The sequence below is a fragment of the Pipistrellus kuhlii genome, unplaced genomic scaffold, assembly GCF_014108245.1.
Source record: "Pipistrellus kuhlii isolate mPipKuh1 unplaced genomic scaffold, mPipKuh1.p scaffold_m20_p_1, whole genome shotgun sequence".
NCBI lineage: Eukaryota > Metazoa > Chordata > Mammalia > Chiroptera > Vespertilionidae > Pipistrellus > Pipistrellus kuhlii.
The window spans coordinates 63,573,447-63,598,996 of NW_023425404.1; the positions used below are offsets into that span (position 1 = coordinate 63,573,447).

The 25,550-nt window shown below is 45.0% G+C and overlaps 1 protein-coding gene across 3 annotated transcripts; it reads left to right on the forward strand.

The window, feature by feature from the left end:
* Positions 1-1,024: 1,024 nt before the first annotated feature.
* LOC118725473 (60S ribosomal protein L39-like) lies at positions 1,025-24,568 on the forward strand. 3 transcript variants are annotated; one of them, XR_004990007.2, is made up of 4 exons: positions 1,025-1,285; positions 15,122-15,126; positions 21,120-21,123; positions 24,558-24,568. XR_004990007.2 is itself a non-coding variant. In XM_045584740.1 (1 exon), exon 1 carries the CDS (start codon positions 1,085-1,087, stop codon positions 1,238-1,240), a length of 156 nt encoding a protein of 51 aa, XP_045440696.1. In that variant the 5' UTR covers positions 1,025-1,084; the 3' UTR covers positions 1,241-1,455. The 3 variants fall into 3 exon arrangements, 1 of the variants encoding a protein (XP_045440696.1); XR_004990026.1 differs by having other exon boundaries at positions 1,071-1,178; XM_045584740.1 differs by lacking the exons at positions 15,122-15,126; positions 21,120-21,123; positions 24,558-24,568 and having other exon boundaries at positions 1,025-1,455.
* The last annotated feature ends 982 nt before the right edge of the window (positions 24,569-25,550 follow it).

Sequence of the window (25,550 nt, forward strand, 5' to 3'; positions counted from 1 at the left end):
TAACAGCCCAACCTGACTAAGACTATGGAGCTGTCATTAACCACTGTCCTAATGATTTCTCTGTGGTGTTGATGAGTCAAAGAGCCTGGCCATTTATCCCAGACATCTATTGACCCATTTCTAGAGCCCTGGAGTTTTATAATATATTCTATTAAAGGACTCTGGTATATCACAAAAAGTTGCTGAAGTGATCTTTACTTAGCATTGAATCCATATATATTTTTTAAACTAGCTCAATCTCTGTATTTCTCAAGCAGTATGGTAAAAGTAAGCAATTGAATTAATATCTGTGTTCCTTAGTTGGAAAGACACTGGAAAAGAGAAAAGTTGCCCCTGGCAACCAGAAGCTAACCAGGCACTGTTAGCCCGGTCTTGTTGCTAGTAGGAGCTGACCTGGCCACACAGCGAGGAGAAGCTATTTAGTTTACCGTAGACAGTTTTGGGAAATACCAACATTAGACAAGTTCACTCTGTTAACTTGAGGCTAAAGACAAAAACAAGATCACTCTGGGTGGGATGGAGGAAGGGAGGTAGAAGAGGATAAGGGTGGAAAATTGATGCTGCAAGGAGACTATATTAGGGGTGGTGAACACACAATATTATATGCAGATGATGTTTTATTGAATTGTAAATCTGAAACCTAAATAATTTTATTAACCAATGTCACCCAATAAATCAATTTAAAAGGGAAAAAATATCACTTTCTGATCATGTCTGAAAATAAACAAAAGAAAATTATTGTCAAAACTACAAAAATGACTGAACTCAGGATCCACCCTCCATCCTGAGTAACAAGAGTGACAGCTGCTGCTTTGTCAATGGCACCCTTAGCTTTGCTCCTCTCTTCTCTCCTTCTACCCTTGTTTCCCCGAAAATAAGACATCCTCCGAAAATAAGACCTAGCGCATGGAAAGATAAGACATTCCCTGAAAATAAGACCCAGAGCAACTTTGGGAGAAAAAATTAATATAAGACACTGTCTTATTTTCGGGGAAACAGGGTAGACACAAATTAAGATACTTATGATCGGGTTCCTTCTCTCTCTTTCTCCGCCATCGAGGTGCGCTCTTGCCTCTCCCTCACCATGTCTTCCCACAAGACTTTCAGGATCAAGAGGTTCCTGGCCAAGAAACAGAAGCAGAACCAGCTCATTCCCCAATGGATTCGGATGAAAACTGGTAATAAAATCAGGTACAACTCGAAGAGGAGACATTGGAGGAGAACCAAACTGGGCCTATGAGAACTCACTCATGACAGATGACTCACATATTTATGGTGTATCCAGGTTGCCTACACCTTTAAATGATTGAAAAGATACTACCATCTGGACAGTTGGAGCATTTTAATTGGAGAATTAATGGACTTGTGATTTTGCTCTATTGATTTTTTCCCCCTTCTGCAATAGTAGGATGGTTCAGTAATAAATGTGTGAGATCTTTAAAAAAAAAAAAGATACTTATGATCGGGATGCTAGTCATATAATTACCCCAGCACCCAATTCAGAGCAAAGCCTTGCTTCCTGAATCCTCCTCAAAATCACCTAACACAAGCCCAAGCCGCTAAGTCCTTTCCAATACTCTGACTGAGGCACCCACCCTTCCCCATGGTGTGTGTTCACTCTCATTGCTGGGCATCAAAAAAATCAATTTTGTTTGATTATAGTTGTGGTCCTGGTGGTCTTTGGTCCAAGGTATTGACAGCACTTACATTTATTTAAAAAATATTTTAAACTAACCCCGTAACATATTGAAGTACAGTTGACCTTTGAACAATGACAGGGCTAAGGATGCCAATAATCTGCACAATTAAATTTTTGTTTATAATTTTAAAAATATTTTTATTGATTTTAGTGAGGAAGGGAGAAAGAAAGAGAGATAGAAACATCAATGATGAGAGAGAATTACTGATTGGCTGCCTCTTGCACGCCCCCCACCGGGGACCGAGCCCATAACCTGGACATTTGCTCTGCCCTGGAATCGAATCGGTGACCTCTTGGTTGCTGGATTGACTCTCAACTGCTGAGCTACACCCGGCTGGGCTGTTTATAGTTTTTGACTCCCTCAAAATTTAACTACTATTAGCCTACCATTGCTTGGAAGCCTTACCAGTAACATAAACAGTTAACAAATTTTTCATGTTATTTTTATTATATACTGTATTTTTAAAATAAGTTAAAGAAAAGAAAATGTTAAGATTGATTGTAAGGATGAGAATATATATTAAATGTGCTTATTGAAAAAAAAAAAATCCCCACGTAAGATGAAACCTATTGTTCAAGGGTCAATTGTACTTCAAAAGGGTGCAAAGTAAAAGGTAAAGCTCCCTTCCACACTTGAGCACTAGAATCTGGTTCCCTTCCCCAGAGGCAATCACTGTTCACAAAGACAGTCTATGCACATACAAGCATATTTGCATATTCACTGATTAAGATGCTGATCTCATTTATCATTATCATCATTGTTTGTCCTTCCTTTCATTTCAATCTCAATATTGACTGTACCTGGAATTCCACAGTGCTATGAACTTTCTCCATTATGAAGGAGCCTCAGGACAGTGTGTGGGCCATTTCTCATTAAGTAAAGGCAGGAAGAAAGGTTTGGGTGGCTGGTGGTGTTTTAAGCAGTTCCAGCCGGAATTCAGTGTTTTCTCAGTGGATCCAAGTGGAGCTGATCCCTGTTGCCCACATCAGGGACCTCTGAGCCTGTCTTCCCGTTCCCTCACTCCTGTGTCCCAAGATTACATCCCAAAAGATTCACCTGTCTTAGGCTCTGCTTGTGGAGGAACTTAAATGAAAATAGTTACACAGTGAAATAAGTGGCCAGGCTGGGACTTGACCTGAGGCATCTGATAAAGACCTTGATAATGATTTGTTTTTAGGAATGAAAAGTCCCAGGAGAAACCCAGGGTCTCTAAGAGGTGAGAAGGAGGAGGCAGGTTTGGGTGCTGCTGCCCATTGCAGGTGGCTCTATTAGATGTGATGGTGGGCTCAGGCTGGATTCTAGTGCTGCTATGAAGGAGACAGTGACATTGGCAGTGAAGGTAAAGACCCCTATGGTGATGCCACACGTAGCATTAGTTTAACTGGATTTTATGAGAAACCACATTCCTTGGCTTTAGAAACAGAAGCAAAAACAAAGCAAACTCCATTTATCGTTTAAGGGAGTCAGCACCTGCATACAAGCGCTTAGGAGAGAAGATCCACATAGCTTCTCTCTCTCTCTCTCTCTCTCTCTCTCTCTCTCTCTCTCTCTCTCTCTCTCTCTCTCTCTCTTTTAAAGAGTTAAATCCAAACTATTCTTGTACCACTCTCCTTTGAACTGATGCCTGGAATTCCACATAGGAACTCCTTCCTTACATTTAATTTCTGATCTCCCTTAGAAAATGCACTTTAGTCTGCTATTAGTCACATTCAGGTGAACGGGTTTCTGATCCTTGTGTGAAAACAAGTATTGGTGGGAGGGAAGGGGGCTGTGGAACAACTGAGGTGGGTGGGGCAATGGTTGCTGCCTGGGAGGCAGAGGCAGAAAGGGCTATCTCTCTTAACCTAGCTCAGTCTGATTCCAGGTGTGCAAGTATTGGCTTAGAAAGGGACTGGGAGTTTCAAAGAACGCTAAATGGCCTCCCTGCAGTACTGTGAGCTTGAATGGTACAAAAGCCAAGACTCATGGTATGAAAGGCAGAAGAGAAAGACATACTCGGGGCAGAGAAATGTCTCCCAAAGACTTCAGTGGCAATGTTCGTTTTTGTTTTGGTTTTGTTTTTGTTTTTTTGTTTCAAAGATCCCGTGATAACACACTAATATTTTGGGGGGAGGCATTGTTTTCAGTTGCTCACACCTTGACAGGAAGGAGTGGACCCAAGGTCCTGTTAGATGAGAGACTGGAGGAGAGCAGAGAGGGACCAGGAGGAGCAGGTTGGGCAGGGGCACTGGCTGTGGAGCACTAATGGCCAGTGTTCCGTATCTCAACCGTACTCTCCTGACTGCAGTGTGTTCGAGTGCAACCAGGAGTCTAGAGTTGGCACACTCTACGACTGGAGGGTAGACAGGGATGATGGTACCACCGATAGAAATCTGGGCTTCCCGGGTTGGTGCAATGGCTTAGGAACTGCATCTCTATGAGGGGAATCTTTCCTGATCCCCCAAGAGGAACTCATTTCCCAGGAGTGTTCCTGTGAGTTAATTTACAAGGCCAGTGTCATTTCTCCACAGATTCTTTTTATTGCCATGGAAACAGTCTGCTGCTCTGTCCAATGAAGAGTCTGAGCAGCAGGCACCATGACAACCTGTGGGGGTTGGAAGGACAGCTCCAAAGCACCTCAGAGACCAGAGCAAGGACAGGGGCCTAGGGACATTGTCATGAGTGCAGTTGATGAAAGGGAGATAACTAGATTCTTCACTGCCTCTCTCTGAGCAGCCCTGGGGGGTGGGGGGGTGGGGGAGAGATGGGGAAGAGATGGTGAGCATGAGGCTGAGGCTGGTGGCCATGGTGAAAAACAGCGGGTGGAAAGAGGTACAGTAGGGGACGTGCAGATTCAGCCCTTCATGAGGGGTTTAGTCATTTCTAACATTGGCATCTAGGACAACAACATGTGTAGTTCTGCTTAGGGCATAAAACAAAAGGATAGCAGATGTGTCCGAGATGTTCTTGGTTGGTAGGAACTCACATAGTCTAATCCAGAGCCTTGCCAATCAAAGGGTGGTCTAATGACCAGCAATTGGGCATGACCTGGGAGCTTGCTGGAGATGCAGAATCCGAGAGCTCACTAGAGCTGCTGAATGCAAATCTGCATTTAACAAGATCCCAAATGATTTGTGTAGCTGTTAGTGTTTGATCAGTGCCATTCCAGTGCACCCCAGGTGTCGGGTGAGGAACCCATTAGAATTGTGGTCTTGATTAAGAGCTGTATTAAAGGGTTGCCGCATTAGAAAGGTTGAGAACCAATGGTCTATAGGCTTAATGTTGGGCTCCCTCTGCGCCAGCATAATCAGGAGTCAGAGCTCAGCATTGCATGGGCTGCGACCTCAGCTCTGGTATTTTCCCTTCAGTTTGGGGAGCCAGAGGAATGTGAGGGATCGTGCCCTTCCTGTGTTCCTCAGATGCCAGCTACATCACCAGGGAGAACATCGTGGTGGCCCACTTCTCCCCTAAGCTGTGAAGCAGGTGGGGTAAGAGAGTGGGGCCATGGTACCTGGTGGGAAATGGGAACTTGGTGGGGAAACACGGAGGTGGGAAGCTTGAGGGTTCAGGGCCATATAGGAAAACTTGCTTGGGAAATGAGAAGGAAAGCAACATGTTTGGAACTTTTCATATGGAAATACATGTGTCTGGAAACTTTTAATCTGGATCCATCCCTAATTGGGTAGTGAATATGGGCCATTCCCTTGATTATCTCTGGATTAGTCCCTTCCTTTATCACAGTCCCCCTCCCATCCTCGAGACTTCTACCTCTCCCTCCCTTCTTTCAGTCCTGTGCCATGAAATTGGAAATGAGGCCGCTTTCCATCTGTTCCTCTAGATGCACCCTCTCTACCCTTCTCTATTCTGTGTTCTGGGAGGCTGAGCTGGAGGGACTGCTTCAACAGGTTTCCTTGACTTCTGGCTATGGTTCGGTTTGGTCAGTAGGAGGGACTAGGGAGATTGAATGGGAGGAGAGTGAGGTCAGGGGGTGTATTTCTTAAGTCAGCGTTTTTCAACCGCTGTTCCGCAGCACACTAGTGTGCCGCGAGATGTTGCCTGGTGTGCCGTAGGTGCAGACAAGACAAGAATTTTATAATTTTTCACTATTTTGTTTACTTAATATTTCATAATAAAGTAATTATAAAATACTTTCTTTGTGTTTATTTGATTCCTATTCAAGAGAATTACTTTATATATAGTCAATATAGGCACAGAGTTAAATTTTTTAACATTTTCTAATGGTGGTGTGCCTCGTGATTTTTTTCATGAAACAAGTGTGCCTTTGCCCAAAAAAGGTTGAAAAACACTGTCTTAAGTTTTCTTCCTGTCTGTTTGCCACATTGGGTTGTTCTCTCCACCAAAGCCTTCATTCAGGCAACACCTTCCAGACAGCTCGGTTTCTATAAGTCTTCTCTCTTCTTGTGCCTCAGGCCTAGGAGTGGTAATGGCTGCTTACTGTTGCTGGCCCAGTAAGGAGCACTGCATCATCTTGTTCATGTTCTAAACTATGCCCACTCTTTTGTAAATTAAATTTTAATTAAAACCGCCCTGGTTATCCCTTTGAGAATATGCACATTATCATATCTTTTCTTTTGCAGGCTATTTAGTTAATCAGTTATTATTAACTGATTAAACATCCATATGATAAAACATCCATTTCAAGCAAACGTTTTTTGCATGTTAATTATTTTTTACATTCTTAAAATACAGAACTTTTCCATTGCCTCCAAAAGTCTCCCAGGGCTCCAGCCAAGGCAACTATTAAGGTGTGTTCTGTCACTTTGGATTTGTTTGTTTTCTAAAGTTTTATATAAATAGAATTATACAAAGAAAATAGAAAAATAGAATTATATAGTATATGTAATCTTTATGTCTGACTTATTTTGCTTAGCGTAAAGCTTTTGAGATTTGTCTTTGGTTTGCATATCCACAGTTGATTCCATTATATTGTTAAGTAGTATTTCATTGTATGAATAAAGCACAACAGAATAATATTCCATTGATCGATGGTATCACAGTTTATTCGCTCACCTACTGAAGAGCAACTTGGTTACTTCTAAGTTTTGGCAATTATGAATAAAGCTGCTATAAACATGTGTGTATTCTCTCTTCTCCTTATGGGACTCTAGTTACATGTATGTTATAACATTTCATGTTGTCCCACAGGCTACTGAAGCTCTGTTAACCTTTTCCAGGCTTTTTTCTTGCTGTGCTTCATTTTCTTGCTGTTGTTATGCCTTCAAGTTTACTGGTCTTTCCTTTTTCAGTGCCTAACTTGCTATCAATATTTACATTTAAGATTTTGTATTTTTTAATCTTCAGAAGTTTTTAGCCATATCTAACTTTAAGGAGGGCTGGGAAATATATACTGTGCCCAGGAAGAAAAGGAAAAGAGGTTTTGGTAAAGCTATGAATCTCTGCCACAATGGTCCAGCCTGAATTCGCTCATCTCTCAAGTCTTCCATAGTCTGGTCTCTGTTTCCCTCTTCTACCACATCCTCCTTCATTCACCAAGCTCTAGTCAAAATGGCTTTCTTACTGTTCTCAAACGGCATATTTTCACATGTTTTTCCTTTGCTCACAACAGTCTCCTTAGCACACCTGTTTTCCGTTTTGCTTTTTGTTTGTGTTTCAGGTCTCAGATCGAACAGAACCTTCTCTGACCCGTGACTACTCTAATGAATATTGCTCCCACCCCAGTCACTTTCTATGACATTATCTTTTGTGTGTGGCTTTTTTAACCCCTATGAACGCTGCAAAGATAAGAGGAATTCAACAAATATTTATTGAATGAATTAACTGCCATTTTCCATTCTGGCTCAATGATTCGTCTGTTCCTGTTTCCTACTGAGGAGATCTTATTAATTGAATAGAGGTCATTTTAGAGAATATCACAAATAGATGAAACACTCTCAGTTCTGGATTGGAGATTTTTTCTATTATGCTCCACTGTCCTCTTGACTTCATACATGCATGCATGCATTCATCATTTAACAAATATTCTGCAGTTCCACTACATGCCTGGCATTTTCTATGTAGAACTGAGAACAAAGTGGTAAATTACAAATATATGTTCTCTAGGTACCATAATCGAGCTTATGCTCATGTGGATTCAGGAGCACCACATTCTCCTATTTACACCATATTGCTCCCCACCCAGTCCTCCTTTGCGGTTATACATAAATGTCTACTCACAGATTCATACCTTTTAGCCTTCAACCTCTCCTTGTCTGCATCCTCCATTTCCTCACCAGAGTGTGAACACATCCGCTGGAGGGCCATCAGGATCACAGGGATCATTTGTGTTAATTTGTGCTGTGTCCCTGGAATCCTGGATTCTGGATCATGGTAAGTGCTCCATAAATGTTTGCTGAATGACAGGCCTGCTGCCATTCCCATCATTCCTGGAACACTGGCTCACAAGATTCCTATTTTCTCCAAGTCCTACCCTCAATCTGGGTGATTTCATCATTCCCTTAGTTCAACATTTAACCTTAAAATTCTTTGACATCTCTAGCTCTAGTGACCTTCAGCTCAACTTTATTTCAGCCACTCTCAAGAACAGTGATACATTTGTCATCATCCAAGTCTTTCCCATCTTGAAATATTAAATGTATATGTCCTACCCTCTGGACACAAATTCCTGTTCTTCTACCTTTTTCTGCTCTGATTCCTCTTAATGTCAGTTTTTCAGTATTATAGATTGGAACCCCTATTCCCTGACCCCTTTGTATTGTCCTATCAATCGCACCATCTTTATTTTCTCATCTGTATAGTCTAGATTGTGTAATATTTCACTTAAATCTCTTTCTTTTAAGCACCCTCAGCTTTTTCCACTGTTTTTCCATTGTACTCCTTTGGGAGATCCCTTGTGCTAAATCTATCCAAATGTGTATTTTTTGGTTGTTTTTAAGTATAGCTGAGTTGTTGTGGAAAACTGGAAAAATTAAAGCTTCTAATATAATTTGACTTTTAATATCACCTGGTCCTGTTTAGGACTCTCTCCCTTTCCCCTTAGCATGTACTTAAATCTTCAATTGTATTGGTGCACTACAGCTAGAGATACCATAGACTAAGTGACTTAAGAGATATTTATTTTCTTACAGTTCAGGAGTTTAGAAGCCTGAGAGCAAGGTGTCAGCAGAGTTAATTTCTTCCACTGCCTCTTTCCTTGGCTTCAAGATGCTGCCTCCTCCCTCTGTCTTTACATGGTCTTTCTTCTGTGCATGTCTTTGTCCTAGCTCCTCTTCTTATAAAGACACCAGTCATTGAATTAGGGTTCACTCTAATGACATAATTTTACCTTAATCACCTCTTTAAAGATCCTCGCCTTCTGAGGTGCTAGGGTTAGGACTTCACCATATGAATTTGAGGGAGTGGACACAGTTCAGCCTGTAACACCAATCTTCTCAAGCCCAGTTCCTCGCCACCTCCCCCTCCATCTTCACACAGGAGGCAGGAAAATGATCTGGGAACTCCCACTACCTTATGAATCTGTCTGTGAGGGGTTCTTTCTTTTCTTCACTCTCTCCCATCAGTGAATGGTGCCCTTGACCATTTCACTATAGTCTGAAAGGCCTCTCACCTCTGCTCTAGCTGAGTTTATCTTCCGACCTTTTTGAGGTCCTTGAGCCATCAGTTATTTCTTTTTTGTTTCTTTAATACCTCCAGTGGCAAAGTTAAGCCAGAACAATTGATCTACCACATCTGGCCCCATCAATCTCAAAGAGCCTGTGCAACCAGGTCTTTTTCATGCTGTTTTCTATTTGGGATTCTGCTGTTGGCTGTAGGCTCCTTGCCTGGGGCAGGTGTTTCCTAAGCATCTTGGAGAGAAAGGAGGCTCACCTGATGGCTTCTCCCTCTAAGTTCCTATATCCCTGTTTCTTTTGGAGACAGAGGCAGGCTTGGCAGGCCAAATGGGACAGTTCTGTAAGTACTGGCTCACTCCTAGTTTGGGAGGCTGCTGGCACAGTCACCTGTGTTCCTGAACCAAGAGAAAGAGTTGTAGGCTCCCAGACCTGTTTTCTGACTTTCTGGCTCCCTCATTTTTATTTTTACTTTTTAAATAAGTCTTTATTGTTCAAATTATTACAGTTGTTCCTCTTTTTCCTCCCCCATGGCTCCCCTCCACCCGGTTCCCAACCCACCCTTTGCCCTAACAACCCCCCACTCCCCGCCACTATCCTCATCCATGGGTGTACGATTTTTGTCCACTCTCCGTTTGGTTTTTACTTGCATGAGAGTCACAATATTTTTAAATTATACTTAAACACTGATTTGTTTTATTAGACTTTGCAGTATAACCACTTTTATTAATTATGCTGCTGCACTTCTTTCTTTTTATTATTTGTTTACCTTTCACATGAAAAATTGTTTAAATTATCATTTAGAAAGAGAAGGCACTCCAGTAATCTTTTATCATTCTGCAGCTGCCACATTATACTCTTTTTCTTTGACAAAGTTGTTTTAAAAGTTATCTAAGTTGCCTAAAGAGTTGTTTCAAACCAAATGTCTAAGGCAATACATGAAAAAACATTATTGAATATGCAACATTAGTGGTAGAGAGGTGTAAAAGTTGCATGCCTATGGGAGGCAATTACAATGACAAGAAAGGAGTTCATTATGTTTTCCTATTGAGTTAACTTCCCCACAAAGGTTTGACCTCTGCCTGGCACTTTCAGAATCTTCACTGACCCTTTACCTCAATCAGCTTTTTTACCTCTCAAAGTAGGTGAAAGTTTCCAGCTGCAATGCCTCCACACAGACTTTCTCTTACATCACCATGGAAACAAGTCCTCACTGTGGAAAAAAAAAATCACTTTATAATGAGGAAGACTACTGTAAAATATGGAACAGTGAACAGAGTGGAACTTGCAATAGACTGAATAACAGCCAGGGCAGTTGGAGGAAAGAGAGAGGGTGTTTTGCTGGCCTCAGAAAGAGAGACAAAGTGTAGAGTCTAATTCTTATCTTAGGAGCCTGAGTTCTTCATGCCACGCTGCCTGGCTAGAGACTCCTGCTATGGTGATGCAGCAGCGATAACAAGCAAATACTAATGTCTCCAAGTTGCTTCTGCATAATATTTGGGGATATTCAGCAAAAATGACATTTAGTAAGTGTTATGGACTGAAAGTTTGTGATACCTCCAAATTCATATGTTAAAATCTAATCTCCAGTGTGATGGGTATTTAGAGATAAGCCTGTGGGAGGAAATTAGGTCATGGGGTGGAGTCCCATGATGGGATTAGTGCCCTCTAAGAAAGACCAGACAGGGGTTGGTTCTCTTCCCACTCTGGGAAGATACAATGAGAAATCATCCGTCTTCAACCCCAAAGAGAGTTTTCATCAGACCTTTGACCATGGTAGCACCCTAGTCTCAGACTTGCAGCCTCCAGAAATGTGAGAAATAAAATTATCTACTATCTACTCTATGGTACTTTGTTATGGCAGTCCCAACAAAGAGATTGTGCAAATTGATAAGAAAAATATTAATATCTATGTAGATAGATGGGCAAAATTTATGAAAAACAATTCATAATAAAGAAATCTAAGTGGCCAATAAACATGAAAAAGTTCAATTTAATAATCAATAAACTATAAATGAAATCAACAATGCCTTACCATTTTACCCATCAAGATGACAAATATTGAGGGAGGATCCAAGATGGCTGCTCAGGTAAACACCTAACTGCAGCAGCACACAACAATTTCAATGGAATACAACTAAAATATAAAATGGACATTGCCCAAAGCTATAGGTAGTCAACTGACTGAAAATTCTACAATAAGAAGGAAAGAGAAAACCAGAAGGAAAATCAGAGGAGCTGGAAAAGCCTAAGGTACGGAGACATACTGCGCACACGCAGAGAGGACGGAGCCGGAGAGGAGGAGAAGGCTGGGTGCCTGCCTGGCGTTCCCTAGCAGGAAGGAAATAAAAGCCCTGGACTGGGCTGACCCCCCGAACCGGCAGTGCTGAGCCCCAGTTCTGGGCCAGACCCTGGGGACCCAGGCTCAGGCAGGGGGAGATGGGGCTGTGAGGTGGAATCCCAGGGGAGCGGCAAAAAGCGGAGCCCCCGGAGTCGCGCACATTGCGCGCAGAGGACGGAATGTTGACTCTGATGCTGGATTGCCCTGGTGGGAAGAAACAAAACCTCCGGCTGTGCTGAGCCCCAGTCCCGACTGCTCTGAACCCCAGTTCTAGGCCAATCCCTGGGGACCCAGGCTCAAGCAGAGGGAGACGGGGCTGTGAGGCGGAATCCCAGGGGAGCGGCGAAAGGCGGAGCCCCCGGAGTCATGCACATTGCGCGCTAAGGAAGGAATGTTGACTCTGATGCTGGATTGCCCTGGCGGGAAGGAAACAAAACCTCCGGCTGTGCTGAGCTCCAGTTCCAACTGCTCTGAACCCCCGTTCTAGGCCAATCCTTGGGGACCCAGGCTCAAAGAGAGGGAGACGGGGCTGTGAGACGGAGTCCCAGGGGAACGGCGAGGGGCAGAGCCTCTGGAGTCGCACACATTGCGCACAGAGGACAGTCTGCTGACTCTGATGCTAGACTCCCCTAGCGGGAAGGAGAAAAAAAGCTCCAGATTGGGAGGAATGCGATGAGGAGCAGGAGCCCCTGCCGGACACTGGCCAGCCGGGCGCCAACAAGGAGCAGGGCGACGGGGCCCCCAGGGGGGGGAGGGGTGCCGCTGGGCCCTCGACTGCTGAGCGCGGGCCACGGAGCCAAGGCCGGGGGCTGCTTCCTGGGCAGCGCTGACCCCGGCAACAGGCTGAAGCCACGCAGGACCCTGTGGAGAACAAAGGGGTGCCACAGGCCAACCTGCTGAGCTTCCAGGACAAGGAGGAAGAAACCGAAGAAGTTTTCAATGTGAAGAAATCAAGTTATAGCAAAAGATAGTAAAATTACTTAAGAAAGAACACAAAGAAGATCTTGAAAAATCGAAGACTAAGTCAGAACTCAACTCAGCAGCCAACATTGCAACATAAATGCGTTTTTTAAAAAAAGACAGAATGTTGGAACAGCGGCGGCCAGGCCCAGAGCAGCCAGGTCGGGAGCAGCCAGGCCCAGAACAGCAGCAGCCAAGCCCAGAGCATCCAGGCCGGGAGCTGCCAGGCCCAGAACGGCCAGGCCCGGAGCAGCCGGACCCAGAGCAGCAGGGGTCGGGTGCAGCCAGGCCAGGAGCGGCAGTGGCCAGACCTGGAGCAGCTGGTTGTGGAACGGACCATAGCAACAGAGGCCAGGCCAGAGCAGCCAGGCCTGGAACAGCTCGCTCCTCGCCTGCCCCCGCCCCAAGGCTGCCTTTCAGACATGGCTGGAAACTTTTGGGGGAACTTGAGAGTCTGCTGAATCAAGTGATGAAGGCTTAGATCTGGATGTGTTGAGTTAGTATAGCGCTGGGGTGTTGATCTGTGAGTGCCTTGTGTGGGGCCTGGATGAGGTTGGTTGATCTATTGGGAAATGTCTTTTGTGTGAAGTGTATCCTTGGGCATGTGGAGGTACTATTGATTTAAGAAAATGCTAAGTAACTGATTTACTGTCTGAAAAATTTAAAGTTCTGAAAGTATAAGGTCTCTTGCCAAAAAGAGGTTTTAAAGCTAACACCTTAATTTTAATGGAGAAAGGGGAAGACAAGCCCTTCCCACCCAGAACAGGTAATCCAATTCCAACCAGCAGCTATCTTTAAACCACATGTGTCAAACACAAGGCCCGCGGGCCAAATCTGTCCCGCCAGGCCTTGCAATGTGGCCCGCACCGCGCTGTCATCACTGCACTCCGCTGCGTTTCCATCACAATGACAGTTTATGACTGTTCAGTAAACCATTCGGCCCGCGATTTAGGCTGGATTTTAGATTTTGGCCCCTTCTCTGATTGAGTTCGACACCCCTACTTTAAACAATGTGTCCGTTTACACTTGAATGGCTACACCTTTTGATAGCCTAAGGGCAAGTTTACATGTAAACAAGTTTGCTTCTCAGTTCCCAGGGCAGAAAAAACAAACAAACAAGGTTTAAAATTATTAGATTTTAAAATGTATTCTTAGAAGTGTAAAAGTTTATTAATTAAAAAAAAAAGGAGATTGAAAAACCTGATGAACAATGTTAGCTGTTGATTGTAATAGAATCGGCAATATGAGAGGGGAGTGGACTGAATGTTCTCGGGGAAAGGGGGAGTGGTGAATGGGGGAAGAGACTGCACATAAACTGTGCACCTATGGATGAGGACAATGGGGGGTGGGGAGAGGGTGGAGGGTGGGGTGGGAACCTGGTGGAGGGGGAAGAAATGAGGAACCTTTGTACTAATATGAACAGTAAAGATTGATCTAAAAATAAATAAATAAATAAAAATAAATTTTAAAAAAGATGACAAATATTTTATTTTTTCTATTTTATATTGATTTTAGAGAGGGAAAAGGAAAGGGAGAGAGAAAGAGAGACATTAATCAATTGATCAGTTGCCTCCCACACATGCCCACATCGTGGGTAGAGCTCTGACTGGGAATTGAACCTGCCACCTTTTGGTGTATGGGACAATGCTCCAGCCAACTGAGCCATAACAGCCAGGGAAAGATGACAAAGATTTTAAAGGAACAATACTTACAATGGTGATAAGGGATGTGATGAATACATTCATACATTTTTGGTGGAAGTGGAAACTCTACAATTTTTCAGGAAATCAACTTGGCATTATGAGTCAAGAACTTCATTTAATCCAGGAATTCCAGTGGTAAGAGTAAAAATTAAAGAAATAATTTATAAAATATCAAATGCAAAATTATTTATAAAATCAAACATTGGAAATAGCCTGAATGCTCCTAAATAAGAAAATTGTAAATTATGTGTAACCTGCCAGTCTCACCTTGCTCACCTCACTTCAACCATGTTGTTCTCTGTGCTTTTACCTGAGTGAGCCAGGCTTGTTTCTGCATCAGGACAAACGTACTACTGTTCTCTCTCCTTGGAATATACTCTCACTCTAGATGCCTACATCATTTGCAATCTTACATCATCTAGGTCTTTACTCAAATGTCACCTTTTTAGGGATGCCTTTTATAAAACTACAACCCTCTACCATATTCCTCTTCCTGGCTTCATTTTTCTTCCTAGCCCTTATCACCGTCTAACATTTTATGCAGGACCTCGATTACAAGTCAATCTATCCACGAAGTTCATCATTGTCTAGTTGCCTTGAAAAAGGTTTTAAATTTTAAAGCCTAATTAAATTCTACAGTTCATTGCACTGCAAGTTATTTCATGTTTCTAAAAATAAGACAAAAAGAAGGACCTGTGAATCAAATCGAGATTTAAAAGGGTAAAGACTCCAAAATATGAAATTAGCTGAGTGAGAAGCTAATTATTATTTGATAGTGACGTAGCTGGTTAAACTCTTCCTATTGCAGCTTAGCTGTCTCAGACCAAATGTCTGTTGAAGCTGGAGTTTTAGGAGATGTGGTAGAAAAATGCCAGGATGTTAGAAGATACTGGCTAGTTCCTAGGCTTTTAGGAAGGTCTTACAAAGCAGAGACAAACTTTGTTCTGAGCTGATCTGGCTGAAAACAGAATGGGGACAACATATGGCAATTATAGGGGCCTAAATCAGGGCCTTTTGTAACCTAACTCAATTCACCTTGAGGTCTAGGGATTGACACCCCTGGAGTCTTGAAATGCATGACAGTGGCAGTGCTGCAGGGTGAGGGGCTGAGTGTGATGGGCACCTTGAAACATATGCAAAGACCTGGAGTGGCTCGTGGCCCTGGTGAGGGAGCAGAGGTGAGAGCACACAGACCCAGCCCAGGGTAGAAGGGCAAGCAAAACACTTAAAAAATATCCTTGGATATCTACTGTGTGTCAGACATATAGTAATGCTCTAGCACATTATTATGTGAGAAGCTCAATGTTGTCATAACAGCTTTATGGTGTGAAACAGACCTAGAGAGGCCAGGTGGAAGGATGATTTTGAACTGAGGTTTGCCTGACTCCCAAAACCCATGTTCTTAACCTTCATCCTACTCCTGGCAGTTCCCTGCAGGGAATAGACACCCAGAGCTCGAACAAGAGAAGCTGGGACAATGCCCGTAGCAGGGGCAGCCCTGTGGACGGGAGCAGGGGAGATGCCAGGTTGGAAAGCCCATCATGGTCACAGTGAGAGTAGGTGCTGCTCAGCGGCTTTCAGGGAAAGGCCATTTCTGAAGACAGTCTTGAAGGAGAGTGGGAATCTGCCAGATATGTTTTTCAGAAAAGAGACTCCAGGTATGCAGGACTTAAAGAGTGAAGACTCCCAGTAAGGAGGCAGCACCAGGAGGAGGGTTGTACCTGGCAGAAGAAGGGGAGAAAGAAGGAGAGAGCCCAGCAGGACTGGAAACTCTGAGTTCAGGTGAGATGTAAGCACATGTCTTATGCACTGTCCAGTTTTCTCCCAGGTGACTCTTAGGGTGAGAGAATTAAGCATGAGGCCCTGGTGATTGACACTGGCAGGAAATGTTGTTCAGTGTTTCAAGACACACATGGCAGGGATCTCTGATGGGGTAAGCCCTGGCAGATGACTGTGGAAGGAGGAGGAGGCTCCTGGTTTACAGTTTGATCTCTTCCTCGCTCTCCGTGCTGCCTCCACCTCCTCCAACTGCCAACCCTAGAGCCCTATGGGGGGCTTCCTGGTGTGCAACTCTGTGGTCATCCCCTGGCAGGAGCACCCAGGGGCCAGTGAGTGGGTGTGAGACAGGTAAGAACCTGGGAGCACAGAGCTGTGAGGTTCTCAGTTTCCCATCTCTAATCACATACTTGCCTGTATTCCCAGCTGCTCCCACCCCCTTACCTTTGAGCCACCGCCCTGGTTCCGTTGGGTAGAGCACACTTGGATTAGTCTGCTCAGGTGGCTAATGATACTGCAGAACTTCTCTCCTTCAGCCCTATTCCAAACTCCAGATGTGAGGGACTCATCCAGCTCTGAGCCACATCTTCTCTCTCAGCTCACGCTTCTGAAGCTATTGCAGTCTGGACTCACTGGCACCTACTCCTACCCTGTAGTTTGGGATGTCCCATGGATGCCTCTCCTTCCACAGGCAGCAGAGAGAACGGACCTCCATCCAGGCCCACCATCTAGGCCAGACCCCACCAGGCACTATGGGGCTTCAGCTGCCACTGGTGTCCTGAGGGCCCCTTGAGAGGGATCAGCAAAGTCCTGACCCTCCCCACCACCATGTCAGCAGATGTGGGTCCTGTGGTCAGGGTGAGCCATTCCTTCCTTACATAGGCTTCCTCTACTGACCACCCTCCCTTCTCTCCTTGCAGACCCTGTCCCACTTATTAATGTTTGTTTTCACATTCCTTGGCCTTCCCAGCCCAGCTCTGCCCCATTCCTCCCCTGACCAGCTAATGGCTTTCATAGGACACTCAAATTTCAGCATCTGCTCTTGAGCTTTGTCCCACACAACCCTGGTGTTTACAGTGCCATGCAAATTCTCACCTCTACTCATTAATATAGATGCCAAGACACTAGCTTTTCTAATGTCCTTTCCCGGTTTGATTATCACTGACCTTCTTTTCTGGAGTGTAGTATGTGCTGTGGAGAGTCTGGGCAGCGAAGGACAGTGGAGGGAGTTTTTATTTTTATTTTTTTTTAAATAAATCTTTATTGTTCATATTATTACAAGTGTTCCTCATTTTGTTCTCCTCCATTGCTCCCCTCCACCAGGTTCCCACCCCACCCTCTGCCCTTTCCCTACCCCCATTGTCCTCATCCATAGGTGCACAGTTTTTGTTCAGGCTCTTCCCACACTCCCCACTCCCCTTTTCCCCGAGAATCCTCAGTTCACTCCCCTTCCATACCTCTGATTCTATTATATTCAACAGTTAATATTGATCATCAGGTTTTTTAATTCCCTTGGCTTTTAGTTTCACTTGTTGATAGTTACGTATTTGTTGATCATAATTTTTATCTATATCTTCTTCCTCTTCCTAAAGAACCCCTTTCAGCAATTCATATAATTCTGGTTTGGCGGTGATGAACTCCTTTAGCTTTTTTTAAAATTATTATTATTAGTGAAGTTCTTTATCTGGCCTTTGATTCTGAGTGATAGCTTTGCTGGGTAGAGTATTTTTGGCTGTAGGTTCTTGCTATTCATCACCTTGAATATTTCTTGCCATTCCTGTCTGGCCTGCATGGTTTCTGTTGAGAAATCAGCTGACAATTATATGGGTGCTCCTTTATAGGTAACTACCTGCTTTGCTCTTGCTGTTTTTAATATTCTCTCTTTGTCTTTTGCTCTTGGAATTTTAATTATGATGTGTCGTGGTGTGGTCCTCTTTGGATTCCTTTTGTTTGGGGTTCTGTGTGCTTCCTGGACTTGTAAGTCTATTTCTTTCCCCAGGTGGGGGAAGTTTTCTGTCATTATTTCTTCCAGTATTCTTTCGGTATCTTGCTCTCTCTCTTCTTCTGGGACCCCCATAATTCTGATGTTGGTTCGTTTGAAATTGTCCCAGAGGTTTCTTACACTATCTTCAACTTTCTGGATTCTCTTGTCTTCTTGCTTCTGTGGAGGCGTGTCCTCTGGCTCTTTATGTTCCAAATCTTTGACTTGATTCTTGCGATCTTCCATTCTGTTTTTAGGACTCTGTATAATATTTTTTTATTTCAGACAATATATTCTTTATTTCTAGTTGATCCCTTTTCATATCCTCATAGGTCTCATTTATTTTATCAGCCTTTTCTAGGAAATTCTTGAAAAACCTTATAAGTGTGGTTTTGAACTCTATATCCAGTTGCTTCTTGTCCTCCATTTCTTTTGTTGTGATCTGTTTCCTTGTCTCTGCATTTTCACAGCTTCCCTGAGTTGGTCGGGTGGTTTTGTGTGCTAAGATGTCCTATATGGTTTAGTGAGTCAGCCTCCCAGGTACCTGAGGTGGACAGTCTTGGTGTAACCCTTTGTGAGCTGTGTGTGCAGTCTTGTTGTTAAGCCTTGCTTGTTGTTGGTATCACTGGGAAACATTGATCTCCAAGCCAATTGGCTATGAGGATCAGAAGTGTCTCAGCTAGGAGGGTTTCTGTATTCCACTTGAATGGGGCGGAGTCTCGAGGTGGCACAGACAAGCTTTGTTGAATCCCGCACAATTGGTTGCAGGTGCAAGCAACTCTTTGGTATAGACGCAGACAAGCTTTAGATTCCTGTCTGTCACTCCCTAGGAGAGTCCCATTCACTGCGAACGAGAAAGCTAGCCCCTGAAAGGGCTTCTGTGCTCCACTTGGATGGGGCGAAGTCTCAGGTGATGCAGACAAGCTTTGGTTAGCCCCTCCCTACAAGGGTCTGGTTTCTGAGTCCCACAGTAATGGCCGCTGGCTTCACACACCTCCGAGAGATCTCTGCCCACTGCCTGACAGTCTGGCCTCTCCCTGTCTGGGGCTGTCTATCAGTGAAATAGGATGGTTCTGTTTTCCTCCCGAACAAGAAAGCCAGCCTCGCATTAGCTGTCCACCCTCTCTGCGCTCCGCAAGCAAGCCAGCATCAAAGTCTGGTGGCCGCCTTTTTGCGTGTACAGTCCTCTGTACCTTCACAGTTTCTGAGGTTCAGTGTGCCTTCTCTCTCCTTCCCAGATGGTAGAGCCTCCTCTCAGCCAGCCATCCGGTGCTTCAGGGCGATGTTTCCCCTGTTTTTCAGTTCTAAATTCAAATTTGTTGTGGTAGGCTGCATTCAGGTGTCTACCCTATGCCGCCATCTTGGTTTAGGAGGGAGTTTTTAAACTAAGTATTTCCGGAAGGCAGGGCATATCCCTTAGATCCCTTTTCTGCCACAACTCTGGAGCCACACTCTGGGAGAAGAGCAGCACAGACCCCCAGCTCCTCCCTACAGGACTTCAGGCCCTCCAGGGACCTTATAATCCCCCTGCCCCCACCCTCTATGATTTCAGAATAGGGCCCTAATGTTGAGCCAGCTGTTGCTCCATGAAGAAGAGGGCCCTGAGGCCATGGAGTTGGGATGACTCTGCCTTGTTCTCTATGCCAAGGGGACACTCAGGGAAGGCCCTCAAATGGAATATCCCAAGCAGAGCAGGTAGGGGTATGCTCCTGATGCTAGGATCTCTCTCCTGTTGTTTCCTGAACCACATCTTTAGGCTAGTTGATCTCCAGGGGATGTGACCAACACAGTGAAAGGGAACATTTGAAGGCAATGTGGCTAACAGATTGCAAACCCACAGAGAAGTCTTGATTACCTCCGATGTGCTCTGTCCTTGAGAATGTCAGGGTAGCTGCAAGGGATGGGGCCTGGTGTTGTAACCCAGAGTGCCTAACCCCTTCAAAGAGGCCAGAGAAAGACCCTCTGTTCCTCCCGTGTGCCTCTGCAATCTCTCACAGCCGAATTTCTCCCCACTTTTGCTTTTCTTCTCATCTGAGTCAGCAACCAGTTCCAGCTCCTGCTCTAGAGTTAGATTTATAACTCAGCTGACTATAAATGCATTTTTCTCCCAAAGGAGTAGCCACACACACACACACACACACACACACACCACAGGGTGGAAACCACTGCTGCAACCAGGGATCCAGCCATGATTGGCCCTGCACATGTGACTGGTTTCCCAACACCACCACCCCTTTTCCTTCTTCTCCTCATGATCCAGTTCTGTCTCCTCATCACTTAGAAATACCCATTTTCTGGAAGCACCTGGCTTCTCAGTTGTGCTCACCTTCCACCTTGTTATGTCTGTCTTTCTCCTCCCAGAGACAGCTCTGATGTCATGGCTGTGTCTGTGTGCATCAAACAGTGAGTGGTGAGCTTCAGAATGGGGCAGTGGAGCAGATACCAGGGTGTGGGAGAAGCGAATATTGATCCCCTGTGATAATTAATCCAAGCACACAAAATTGTACACCTGTCCTATCCACATTTAAAACCTCATTCAGTACCCACAACCTAATTCAGTCCCCCCAGAGCTGCTGTGTATGGTTGTACAGGTTGGTCACTGAACAAGGGGACCCAGTCCAGGGACTTTGGGAGCTAAAATCAGTCTATGTTCTGCTTGCCACGCCATGCACCCTGGGGTGGGACTATATTCTCCTAAAGGAAGAGGTGGCATTAACATTTGCATTTACCAGGAAAAACCAAGATGGTGCATGGGTGCACACCTAAACTGCTGCCTCGCACAATAATTTCAAAACTACAGCTAAAAGACAGAACGGACATCATTCAGAACTACAGGAAAGCTGGCTGAGTGGAAATTCTACAACTAGAAGGAAAGAGAGGGGGCACACGGAGACTCAAAGGAGCTGTAAAAGGCTGAGGTACGGAGACACACACATGGAGAGGACAGGCAGCGGCTGAGTGCCTGGCTGGCTTTCTCTAGAATAGGGGTGTCGAACTCAATCAGAGAAGGGGCCAAAATCTAAAATCCAGCCTAAATCGCGGGCCGAATGGTTTACTGAACAGTCATAAACTGTCATTGTGATGGAAACGCAGCGGAGTGCAGTGATGACAGCGCGGTGCGGGCCACATTGCAAGGCCTGGCGGGACGGATTTGGCCCGCGGGCCTTGTGTTTGACACATGTGCTCTAGAAGGAGAGAGACAGAAGCTCCTGCCCAGTTCCAACTGCACTGAACCCCAGTTATAGGAAAGATCCTGGGGAGTCAGACCCATGTGGGGGAGTCTGGACTGTTAGGAAAAGAAAGGAGTGCATGGAAACTCAGGGGAGCCGCAAAGGCAGAGGTCTGGAAGCACATGCGCGAGTGCATGCAGAGAGGACTGACTGCTGAGTGTGCTGCTGGCTTTTGCTAGCAGGAGGAAGATGGAAACTCCTGACTGCACTGAACTCCAGTTCCAACTGCACCGAACCCTAGTTTTGGGTAAGACCCTGGGGGACTCATATGGGGGAGTCTGGACTGTCGGGGAAAGAGAGGAGCACACAGAAACTCAGGGGAGCAGCAAAAGGCAGAGGTTTGGAGGTGTGTGCACGAGTGTGCAGAGAGGACTGCAGCCATTACTGAGGAACACTGAGACCCAGGGGCCTCATAGGGTAGGGCTTATAGGAAGCCAAGGCTGTCTGCTCAGCCCTGAGATTCTGCCCCATCCAAGCTGAGTACAGAGACTTTTACAATTTTGCAAGTCTTGTCTCATAAGGCTGTCTCCAGCACAGAAGTTCTCCTGGCACAGGCACAGCTGATCCTCACAGCCAATTGGCCTGGAGGTCAATTCCTCCCATGATACCTAAAACAATCAAGACTTAACTACAACAAGGTTGTACACACAGTTCACAAAGGGGTGCACCAAGAGTGTCCACCTCAGGTCACTGGGGAGGCTGAGCCACTGGGCCATATATGACACCTAGCACACAAAGCTACTCTACAAACTCAGGGAAACAGCAAAAATGAGGAGACAAAGAAACAGATCACAAATGAGAGAAATGGAAAAGAACAAACAGCTGGATATAGAGTTCAAAACCATGGTTATAAGGTTTTTCAAGAATTTCCTAGAAAAGGTTGGTAAATTTATTGAGACCCACAAGGATATAAAAAAGGACCAACTAGAAATTAAACATACATTGACTGAAATAAAAAATATTATACAGAGACCTAACAGCAGACTAGAGGACCGCAAGATTTAAGTCAAATATTTGAAATACAAAGAAGCAAAAAACACTCAACTAGAAAAGCAAAAAGGAAAAGAATCCAAAAATTTGAAGATATTGTAAGGACAACCTCAAGCGTACCAACATCAGAATTATGGGGGTGCCAGAAGAAGAGAGAGAGCAAGATACTGAAAACCTATTTGAAGAAATAATGACTGAAAACTTCCCCCACCTGGTGAAAGAAATAGACTTACAAGTCCAGGAAGCGCACAGGACCCCAAACAGGAGGAATCCAAAGAGGACCACACCAAGACACATCATAATTAAAGTTCCAAGAGCAAAAGACAGAGAGAGAATATTAAGAGCAGCAAGAGAAAAACAGTTAATTACCTACAAGGGAGTACCCCATATGACTGTCAGCTGATTTCTCAACAGAAACTATGTAGGCCAGAAGGGAGTGGCAAGAAATATTCAAAGTGATGAATAGCAAGAACTTACAATCAAGATTACTCAACTCAGCAAAGCTATCATTCAGAATTGAAGGTCAGATAAAGAGCTTCATAGATAAGAAAAAGCTAAAGGAATTCATCACCACCAAACCAGTATTATATGAAATGCTGAAAGGTACTCTTTAAGAAGAGGAAGAAGAAGAAAAAGGTAAAGATAAAAATTATGAACAACAAATACATATCTATCAATAAGTGAATCTAAAAATCAAGTGAATTAAAAATCTGATGAACAGAATAAACTGATGAATATAATAGAATCAGTGGCATAGAAAGGGAGTGGACTGACAATTCTCAGGGGGAAACGGGTTTGGGGGGTTTGGGAAGAGACTGGACAAAAATCATACACCTATGGATGAGGACAGTAGCGGCAGGGAAGTAAGGGCAGAGGTGGGGTTGGAACCGGGTGAAGGGGAGCCATGAGGGAAAAAAGAGGAACAATTGTAATAATCTAAACAATAAAGATTTATTAAATTAAACACACACACACACACACACACACACACACACACACACACACACATTTGCATTTACCAAGCCAGGCACCCATAGGGCTGTATCAGCTCCATGGGAGTTTTTGCTTTTTTATTGTTCACACCAGAGGGCAGTACAGGCTATCAGCATCCCTGTATGACATTCTTGTGACTATCACTAGGCAGAGCTTATAGACTCCACATGGCAGATGAAGCAATTGAAACCGAGAGATCTTAACTGACTTGGTCAAGGTCAACCAGTTCAGGATATAACAGCAACCTGGCCTTGGGTCTCTTCAGTCCAGTTCCTTGAACTTGTACCTAAGCTCTTCTCTCTGGGTCTGCATCGGGCAAACATAGCCTCTGCCTTCCTGACTCTTCTTTAAGCCCGGCTCCATCCTGCTCCTGCTCAGATTTTATTCCTTGGTGATTCCCAGGGATGCAGTGAAAGAAATGTCTGAAAAGCTTAAAAGTGAGCATATTCATCCTCCTCAGCCCCCGGGGCCTCGCAAGAGTCCCTCCTCTCTTCTGCAGTGAACTTTTCTGTTTCATTTTCTTTCTTTGATGCTGGGAGCCTACACTACGAGCAAAACTGCCTGCTGGGACTTATGGGGTCCCTGACTGTGTGGGTGGCATCAAAGAGCATCAGATAAACTGCCTGCTCCTGGCATGGTGAGGATTCAGCTCCTGGCTGCTCCCAAGCCAACCACCCTGAGCTTCCCCAGCCCAGCCCAGCCCAGCTGCCTCTGGCCCCTCACACAGCAGCCCTGGCCTACAGCCTCTGAGACCAACAGCCTCTTATTTCTCTATCATAGAATTAGGGCCCCATCCTCTGTGGGGACTGTCCAGTGCATCCCCAGCCCTGGCATTGAACAGGGCTATCTTCCACAAAGGCACAGGTCAGCCAAGAGCAGCCTCTCTTTTGCCCCTTCACAATCTTATCTAGCACTGACCTTGTGAATTTTTTCTGGTTGAAGATAATATTGCATTTTTAAATTCTTTTATAATTATCTGTGAATAGCAGTGGTAGGTGATCTCCCAGAGAAGACAGACTGTGACTGTGTACTCATTTATCAGTCCTTCCTCTCACCCCATCTAGGTTGCACAACTCAGGAGCTGGCAGCTGGAGAGCAGAGGGACCCTACCATATCCCTGGAGAGGCCTAGAAAGTAGGATCTTGGTGTAGAGATGTGCTGGGCCCTCCAGCCAGGTCAGTAAGGCCATATGTCAGAGTTCATTACTGCATGGACTGAGACCTCAGTTCTGTCCTCCTTTCATGCAGGGCAGGGAGGCCAGAGGACTGTGTAGGACTCAAGTCCATCCATGCTCTCCAAACCCAGCTACCTCTCCAAGAGAACGTCGTGGTGCCACTTTTCCTCAGGGCTCTGAAATTCACTGCCAGGCCTGAGGGCTGCTGCTCTGGGGGTAGATACCACACTTACCCTGGGAAGTGGACAGTGATGAGATAGGAGAACAAAGGTCAGGCTCATAGAAGGTGTCAGATGCACCAGGTGCTGGCTGATAGAATTCTAAGATATAGTGTAGGGCATGGCAAGAAACAGGACAGAGTTACTGCTGAACTGATAAACTTATTTAGAAACTCCTAACCTTGCCTTCTTTGTGAAGAAGGCCAGTATGATCAGGCACTTTGCCTACAAAGACCATCCCCACATTAGTGGTCCATTTCCTCACCACTGCCCCCATCCTCAGGACAGCCTCCCTCCACATTTGTCACTTGAGCATCCTGAGATGCAAGAAAAGAGGAAGTGTTTGCCTGGGGGGCTAGGGATGTGGTGAATAAATGTCATGCCCAATAGCCCAGGAGCACGGCCAGGAGCCAGTCCCTCAGAAGCCCATGGGCTCTAAGAAGAGATTCATTCAGTTGGGAGCCATGGAAATAATCCTAAACTAGGAATGATTGATCTTTGGAGTCTCTCTTCTGCTGCTCTCCTTACTTTTCTGGGCCTCCATTTCCTCAGCTGTTAAATAAGGGGATGGATTCATAATCACCTCACCTTCCTCTGGCTTTCTGTGAGATTCACCCAGTGTTTTCAGACCATCTGACCCCCAGGACACAATGTTCTTGGTGTTCCAGTTCCTGTCAGCACGTGCCACTCTGAGACATCACAAAGTGGTGGCCTCACTCCTAACCAGGTTCCTATTAGGGAGTAAAGAAAGCTAGGGAAATCTCGGGCCCTCAAGGAGTGAGTGGCAACTCACACCCCCAGCTTCACCCGACATGGGGTGAGTGAGCCCTTCCAGTCCCATCACAGTCATGTCCCAGTCCTTGTCCACCTGTTCCTCTGTGCTCACACCAGCTCCACAGCTTCACCAATACCACACCGT

Excerpts from the sequence above, each read along its gene's own strand:
- LOC118725473 (XM_045584740.1), top strand. The coding sequence starts at position 1,085 with ATGTCTTCCCACAAGACTTTCAGGATCAAGAGGTTCCTGGCCAAGAAA.